The sequence below is a fragment of the Hippocampus bargibanti genome, linkage group LG01 (assembly GCF_051943395.1).
Source record: "Hippocampus bargibanti isolate YZ-2025 linkage group LG01, ASM5194339v1, whole genome shotgun sequence".
NCBI lineage: Eukaryota > Metazoa > Chordata > Actinopteri > Syngnathiformes > Syngnathidae > Hippocampus > Hippocampus bargibanti.
Genome location: NC_142734.1, coordinates 15174126 through 15183079, shown reverse-complemented (window position 1 = coordinate 15183079; position 8954 = coordinate 15174126). Strand labels below are relative to the sequence as shown.

General features: G+C 44.8%; 1 protein-coding gene across 1 annotated transcript in view; it reads right to left on the bottom strand.

Moving 5' to 3' along the window:
- Positions 1 to 354: 354 nt before the first annotated feature.
- The window catches only part of LOC148903266 (transcription activator GLI2-like), a 29159-nt gene continuing 20559 nt past the window's right edge, over positions 355 to 8954 (bottom strand). Inside the window, 10 exon segments of the mRNA XM_088995487.1 lie at positions 355 to 1635; positions 1702 to 1887; positions 1890 to 2018; positions 3277 to 3546; positions 3764 to 3928; positions 4057 to 4206; positions 4684 to 4854; positions 5622 to 5717; positions 7787 to 7958; positions 8171 to 8342. Coding sequence (XP_088851613.1) covers positions 1561 to 1635; positions 1702 to 1887; positions 1890 to 2018; positions 3277 to 3546; positions 3764 to 3928; positions 4057 to 4206; positions 4684 to 4854; positions 5622 to 5717; positions 7787 to 7958; positions 8171 to 8342 — 1586 coding nt within the window. The 3' untranslated portion in view covers positions 355 to 1560.

Genomic DNA, 8954 nt, shown 5'->3' with positions numbered 1-8954 from the left:
CTTTCTACATCCTGTTGTATATGTCTTTGGGATTTTCACGGGGTTGAGATCAGAGATCTTGAGTTGTTCCACCCCAAACTTATCCAAGGTTGTGGAGCTTGCTTTATGCCCTGGGGTTGCGGTCGGCTGTACACGAAATAAACTCTTCCCAGAAAGAATTCTCCAGAATTAAGATTAAGGGCAATCCAAGGGCAAGAGATGTTCATTATACTTATTCTCAAGACTTTTGCTGTCTTTTTTGTGGTTGTCAGAACATCTCAAAGATGGATGACACTGGTAGAGTTTATTACCATTGTGTGTGGGTGTGTGTGTGATTTGGTAGAATTAAAAAAAAAACAAATTATAAGCAGTTTGGTTGGATAGTTCATATTTATGTTGTCACAGTCAAAAGGTGATATGACGATTGGAGAAACAGTACTCTGGTGCATTCTAGTATAGAAGCCAAGTCATATATACTTATGTCATCACCTGTGTAGATGCCAGGCAGTTGCACAACTGCTAAGAAAGATTCTGTTGTTTACATGCTGCTTACAAATATGGCTTGTCAAAAAGGAGACATTGTACAAGAGGACAGTAGATTGCAGCAGCAGCAACAGTAACACCGGCCTCTTCTTTAATGGACGCCAGGGCAGACTTTGATATCACACATCAGTTTCAGGAACGTCTCATTGAAAGGTCTCCAAAAAGAGACATATTGCCCTTCCCTGATCGTTCCCAGGGCAACGTGAGTTCCAGAGCAGATCTGCACAGATTGGTTTGCTTCTCGTCAGCATTCTGTCATCAATTAAGTTCATCTGTTCCTCTGAACAAATTGCAAATTTCCCCATTGTGGGACGATTAAGGGCTTTTTGAATGTGATTCTGAACTGAGAAGCAGTTCTAGAGTAATTCCAAGTAAAAGCATTTGTCCCATTTTATTGTCACTGGGGCTGTTGCAACTTCATTTCATTCATTGCATAACCTGCCAGGCTTAAAATGTGGCTGCCTAATTATTTAGATTGTTTTGGTGGTACTGACTGGTTTGGTTTCTGTGCAAAGTATCAAGTGAGGAAGTTGTAGTGTTCAAGCCTTCCAGTTGAACTTGCGCATGCTGGGGTGACCTGTGTTTGTGGCTTAGTGTGTGACCTCTGACACGCCTGTTGAGATGTGTTGCCCTTGCTTGAATGTCCTTCAGGCTGTGAGTGTAGTGGAGGCCATCATCTGATTGCATGCAGCCCTTTGTGTAAAATGTTCCCTCTTTCACTCTCCATCAAGAACTTTGAAACATTACAGCATTTGTGGCAGGATAAAGACAATTCACAAACACCTTCAATGAATCCTGAAACAATGCTGAACAGGTCTGCTGGTTGTAAACCAATGGAGGGAGGAACATAGTTGCCCAGAGGGAGTAGTGTGAGGGTCTGACCCCGGCTCCGGTGGGTCAGATTCAGAGAATTGGTCTGACTGGAGCACAGTGAGATATTGTTTGAGATGGGCTTGTAAGAGTCATGGTTCAAGTGTGAGGTCTGACTGGGTCGGCAAGGAGGAGAGTTGCGTGAGGGCCGGAGGCTGGAGGGCGAGTTCAGTGTGCAGGAAGCGATGTCATGGCACTCTCTGAGAGACTTCCCAGCAGACCTAGGACCACACTCCGCCAACACTGGAATCGAGAACAACATCGGGTGAAGATGTGAGTTGCCGAATGAGTGGCATAGCGTCCACTCACCGCGTGCTGGTCCTGGTCGCAGCGGGAAATACGGGGGTTGGCAGTCCATTGACAGAAGTCCCTCACCTTATTCTTCTTGATAGACTCCAAATGTGGATGAGAGCTGAGCTGCTGCTGGACGCTGAAACTAGTTGTTGCTGCTGCTTCTGCGCCACTGGCATCAATAATACCCAAAGACTCCACAGCATGTCGGAGTCCCCCAGGGTTCCACTGATCGACCCTTCCATTTCTATTCCACTGTCATTGTTGGTGGCCTCACCAAGCGATGATGATTTGCTGTTGCACAGTGAGTCACTGCCAGGGCTGGGCTGCTGCATCTACAAATTAACAAACGGATATGAGTATTAACATTTGTCCTAGTTGCAAACATGGAGGAGGTCACGATGATCGGGGGTGGTGGGTGATGAGTCATTGCCATGCTCCATAATGACAGCTAAGGCTAATCAGCCAGTCAAACTCTGCGCTCAATCAGCGGCAATAACATGGCACGGGGAGCAGCTTGTCTTTTATCCTCGGCCATCGTAATTGTAAATAATGAGTGTTTTCTTAGGAAGGGGCTAAAGAGGTGGGGGCGCTTCACAGATTAGAGCCTATCTTAGTCTGTCTGTGAATAGGAAATTGGAAGGATGAAAGGAGTTTTGAGCCTGAGCCAGAGCAACGGGCCAATAGTCACAAGAGGCGACCATGTTTTCTTCTGCCCTATATCTTAACATCGCTTCTGTTCAACGGTGAAGAACGTTCAGGCACCACCGTCAGATTTGTTCTGCAAAATGTATGTATACTATGGATTTTTTAAAAATCCCTCAGATACTTCATCTTGCAATGTTTGTTCTTTTGAATGAGACATCTTCAGTGTTGTTGCCTTTTCTCGAGGCTAATAGCAGCATCACCGTGAACCCCGTTGCCTCTCAGTCTGTAATGTATTCAGTGCTAAAAAGCTGTCTTGATCACAGCTTGATGGTTGTCTCTCTTTGCAGAGAGCAGCAAAACCAATTCCCACCGTGTGAATATTAATCCTGCAGTGGCTTTTATCATGTTCAGACTGTGTGATGGCTCTCCACTGTAGGTTTCAACTGCAGCCTGACATGCCAGCTTCCGTGGATGTGTCGTATTTTAATACAGCTACCGATTACAGGTTCCTTCAATTGTGGGACGATTAAAGGCTTTCTGATTCTGATTTATTACGGGGAAGCCACAAAGTGGTTCTTCTCTCTTCTACGCAGATTTAAAGCAGCCCAGCAAACTCCGCTGGTGTACAATCGAATCTCCCTTGATGGTAAAATATGATAGCTGTGTAGTCAACATGATGGCACAGAATGGCAAATGATGGCTTGGGATGGTTAAAGGGAAACTCGAGCTCACCTTAACAAGGTCTGGCCGTGAGGAAAGAGAGATTTATGGAGATGGTTAGAATAAAGCAGAAAGCTTTGCGGATCCAAGCAAAGATTGAACAAATTGCGATTAGAATCAACATCTTTGTCCGGCTACTCCCATAACATTGATAGATTTCCTGGCAAATATTATTTCTAGGGCTGTAATGTTCCATCATGCTCTGGGTAGGGATCAGTGTCTTACCACTGAATTTTCTGTCTTGATAGACTTGACATGCACGTAGTCCTCTCCACATGCCGGGGAGCTTCTGTCGGCAATTTTCTCACGAACCGTCTCCCCGTCGAGACCCTGGTTCTCGCCGTTGTCCCTCGGCGCTAGCCTGGGCAGCAGGTCGCTGCGCTGCCTCTTAGTAACGTGGGCCTCTGGGCCGTGGACTGTTTTAACATGCTTCCTCAGTGAGCTGGGATCCGTGTAGCGCTTAGTGCACCCTGGGAGCTTGCACACGTACGGTTTCTGTGAAGACATGCAGTGTCGCAAATAAACGTCTGATTGAATCAAAAAGAGAGTGACGCTATAATCAGGGATAAAATCAACAATGAAATCAAACATTCAGAGAAGACAGGAAAGACAAAGTGAGGGCCTTGCAGCTTTCAGAGAGCAAGAAGGGCAGTGCCCGTGAATGCATTGTTGAAGAAGATGTCATACAGATAAAGGCCCAACTAACTTTTACCTCACTGGAGTGCGTGCGATTCTGGTGTTTGGCTCGGTCGGAGGCGTTAGAAAAAGCCTTGTTGCATCCCTCGTGCTCGCAAACGTAAGGTTTTTCCCCAGTGTGAGAACGCAGATGGGTTTTCAGATTTTCCAGACGAGAGTAGGCCTTGCCGCAGCCCTCAAACTACGGCCGACAGATGAAATGAAAAGACGGTGTCAGGGCTGCTCTCTTGGAAAACGTGACGTTTGCGTTAGTGTGTCCGTCCTTCCCTCTTAAGGCTTGGAGGGTTCCTCAGTCTATCAGTGACCCACCGTGCACTTGTGCGGTTTCTCTCCTGTGTGCCGTCGCATGTGAACCACCAGCATGTACTGAGCTTTGAAGGGTTTCTGGTCCCGTGAACACTCCTCCCAGTGGCACACAAACTCTTTCTTCTCCCCGTGGATGTGCTCGTTATTGATGTGCTGTGGGACGTACATGCACACCATTGACACTTTACCGTGGAGACAAAAGGCCGGCGTTATCATCTGAGTCTAAATTCAACGTGTTGCATTTTATCCTGCACCTTATCCCATCTGACTTTGACTTGTCCCTGGACATGTCAGAATCAATTTCTACGGGCTAATGAAGTTATGTTTTTAATTTTTGTTATTGTTTTTCTTCATAGGCCCTAATCCTCTTCTGTTATTTTGTGTGTGTATTTTATGAATCCTGAAATATCCTAACACATTCTCTCTTCTGATGTTTGAGACATTCAAGCTTCGTGTATCTTGTACAGTCAGTGACATGTGGCGGCATGGAGAAAACACAGCTCCTCAACTATGAGCTGTTATGGTAATATTCCAGATTGAAACAAACTACTGAAATAGGACAGTTCGTCACGGGATGTGTTGGGCTTCACTGAAACTGTCAGCCCTGGATGCCTTGACTGAAACGCTTACATGCACAAGCTGCTCTTGTGATTCATACTCGGTGCTGCAGCCCTCCCAGTGGCAGTTGGAGTGATACGACGTTGCTTCCAACTCTGCTTTGCACTCGTCACGTTCAGAGTCCAACTTAAAGTCCAATGAGGCACTTTGAAAGTTCTGCGGTGATACACCCGTTTTGTTCATCTGTGGGTCAAGAACATCAAAAACCAACATTGAATCACGTGTGTGGGTTGTTTGTGTTCTGCCATGACCATGAACGGGTTTCCACTTGAGGACATTAAAGATTTCATACAACTAAATCAATATAGAAAACGCACGGGCCTTCACGCTTTTCAAACAACATTGGCTTCCTCGACACACACATTCCACTAGATTTGTTATTTATTTCTTCGAATTGGCGAACGTGACTCTTTGTTCTTTGTCTATCTCAATTATTTCAAGAAAACAATAGATGGGAGGGAAAAAAAGTCGTTTCTGCAAATCTTTGAAATATTGTAAATCTCTTGAACGTTTTGGTCAGTCTGATTGTCCAGTAAAATGATGAGCATCGACATGCAATCGTGCATGTGAACATGCTGACTGCAGCGTGTTTGTGTCTCAGCCCATGCATCTGATCTTCATCAATTTTGGTGGCCCCAAGACGCCTGCGCACGGCGCCGCGCTCATGCATCACACGCAAACTTGCCTCGCCGTCCACGAGCAGGCAGAAATTTGTCATGGAACAAAAAAAATACCTCACATGACGGCAAATTCAGTGGCCAATATTTCATGAAAATGAAGTACATTGGCACAGTTTACACCGTCCCGGGAGAGCGGGGCTGTTGGAGGGGTGGAGTGAGAGTGAGGGGCCGAACAAAGCTCTTATGGTGCATGTGGCCTTTTTCTAAATCTGAAATGGGTTTCACAAGGAACTTGTAGGAGGGCCACGTTGATGTTGGATACGTACTCACCGGGGAAATTGCTGCCTTGGATTCAGGCTTCACCTTTAACCGCTTGGTGATGACGGGCTCAACTGTGCAGCTTGTGGCGGATTCTCCACTAGGGTTCTGAAAACAATGAAAAAAAAATCTGGTCAATGTTAAAATGCTTTGGAAATCATATTACATGTCCTCGTGGATGAAATTTGGCACTCTGCTCAATATTTCAATGGAACCTTTGTTTTCCTGATTTAATCCATTTATAAAGTAGCGTTAATATTGAATCAATCATATGAACACTGAAGCAATATTCTCGCATAGGGAATGATGTAAAAGGAATTGCAATGGATATAGTCAAGTCAATTTTGATGGAGAGGGAGGAGAAACATTTGTGTTTTTTTAAGCGGAATCCGTCATTTTAATGCGTTATTGCAGTGGTCCCCAACCTTTTGTTTCCCCACGGACCGGTTCAACATCAGACGATATTTTCAGGGAATGGCCTTTAAGATGTGATGGATAAATACAACAAAATAATATATGACCTGCATGAAAACCTATCTGGCCACAACACGCTTCTTAGATTCGCTGTGGTAATGTTGAAATCAGGGGTGGGCAAACTTTTTGACTCGCGGGCCATAACGGGTTCTAAAATTGGACAGAGGGGCCGGGCCAGGAGCATTTGGAGGGAGTCCAAGAGTTTGCTTTGCCTGAGGTGATTGTTAGCCGCGATCGCGTAAGTTTGTTGCTTTCCGGGATTGCGACTGTGCGTGGTCTGCACGTTGATCCCCTAATCACTGATACTGGGACTTCAACGAGTCGCTGTCACCTCACCAGTGACATGATTACGACGCCTCGCGCCTCACTGTGTCTTGTGCTGGCAAGTCCAACAGTTTGCTTTGCCCGAGGTGATTGTTAGCCGCGTTTGTTGCTTTCCGGTTTCCGATCGCGAGTGTGCCATTTTATTTAGCCTAGCTTGACAGGCTGGACGGATCGCCCCGCCCGCCTTCTTTTGTCGCGTTTTATTCCGCGTCCGTGAAATCATCGGACTCGCGCATTTTGTTGTAATAAAATCTCTGCCAGCACCTACGGGACTCGAAGTGGATGCAGATGACATCGAGGAGCTTGTTGCTGACCATAATGAGGTCCTCAACACAGAGGATTTGATTTGCCTTCAAGAGGACAAGCAGAAGCAGGCCATTCAGGAGTTGATGTGCAGGCTTTTATTGAACAGTTCCATCCAGAAAAGGCTATGAGAATCATCAACATGATGACTGATAATGTGATGCCTCAGTTTCATAAGATCTTACAAGTCAGAAAGCAACAGGTGTCAATTAAGAGCCATCAACGACCATCACAAATGTAAATAAAGTGACTTTATTATACAGTGCAGTGTATTTCTACAATACAATAGCACATTTAATATACATAGAATAAGGTATGTTGTGTGTAGTTTTAAGGCTTATTTCGTTGAAAATTATATTTTATGGAGACCTGGGAACGGATTATTCTCATTTTAATGGTTTCCTATGGGAATTTTTTTTTGGGGATACACACTTTTCGCCTTACACACTCTGTCTGGAAACCAATTAAGTTCGTAAGCCAAGGTCTCACTGTACCTTCTAAATATGATACGCAACATATTCAAAATGCATGAAAAATACAACTCACCATCGCCGCATAGAATGCAGCTCCTGGGTTTCATTTTAGGAGTAACCCATCATGTGACCTGGAAGCGCTCTTTGACATGCGTCAAGGGTGACATATTGTCGACAGAAAATCTGGTAATTTTTCAAAATAAAAGGTTTCAGATTCCAGAATGAATTAAACTGATTCTGAAATGAATAAAATGGAAGTAATGAAAGTTATCTGTGCTTTCTCTGTGGTCTGGTACCTAACGACCCACGGATTGGTCCTGGCGCAGGGCCTGGAGGTTGGGGTTCTCTGCTTTATTATTATTTTTTTAGGTGGAATTCTTCGTCACTTTGAAACTTTGGCCCCGTGGTTACTTATTGAATATTGAATAGAAAAGACTTTCCCAAGTGCTGCTGATGACCATGTAGGATGATACTGGTTTAAAAAAAAGTTAAGGTGTTTCGCTCTGGCTAACCCAAACACGAACTGACGATGAGGATAATATGGGGGCCGCATCGATAACCAAATAAGGGTTTATCCTCATCAAATGGAGTAAAAGCATTTACTTGGGGTGCCAAGTCAATGCCGTCGCCGGGAACGGACAACGCGGAGAAGCCGAAGGCCGGGTGGCAGCTGGGGTATGCGGCCGCTGGCTGGATGAGTGGTGGGGTGTGGCTCAAAGTCAGCAGCTGCTGGTAGGCCGCAGGGCTGATGGGATGAGGGAAGGCCAAGGATGGGCTGCAGTTCCAAACATACCACAATCACATGTTTATTCGTCCAAACTCAAAGTGGCATTCAGTGTTCCTCCCAAATAGTTAAAGGTGATAGAAATCATTTGGAGGTCAGGATTTTTAGCTATCAGAGTTTCTCCTGGAATCATTTCCTTTGCAAAAAATAACAGTACATCATAACACAATGCAAGTTTTGCTTTCAAAATTGAGCCTCATTACCTAATTTCTCCGACTGACAGGTGTCCGTACGAGTTGCTGGCACCGGAGCTGGACCGCGAGTTGTTGATGTACGCCACCAGCGAGCTCATGGTCTGAACATCCACGCTGGCGTCGGACAGTGGTGAAATAGACAGCGTCCTCTTCCTGCTAAGCCTGGGAGTCAGTCGGGACACTGTGTGACACAGGTCAGAAGCCTTTAAATCACCTTTGTGTGTTATTTGTGCTCTTTTCAAACAGTTTTTATTTGTTAGAAGGTATAAAATGAGTATAAAATACTTTATTTATAAAGTTGGTCTTGTGTGTGGCATAACCTCAGAAGCTCCATCTAACTGTGTGTTGCCGCTGCAACAAAAGTACAACGTTCTCCTCATTAAGATTCAGACGTAGCTAATTGGTAATTCCACAATATCACCTCAGATAAGATATGCCTGGACAGGCTCACTGCAACATGTTTAATGAGGCCAATTTACTGAGAATTGATTCCCGTTTGGAGCAAACAAGAACGATGAGATTGATATTAAGTGTGAAAAACTCTTGATCTACTGTTTCCAGTTTATTCTCTGCGTGTTGTTTTTCTGTGACATGAATATGGTACTCTGTAACTTTCTGAATTCTAACGATGTGACAGCGCATCACAGTTACCAAAATAATAATAATAATAATGCGTATGTGGAACTGTCGCGGCTTGGAATTGAAGCGGATTTACATGGGACAGGAGATGTGAGACAATCTCATCAATGGATGCTACAGCTCCGTGTTTGCTCTCAACATTTAGCTTGTAGCA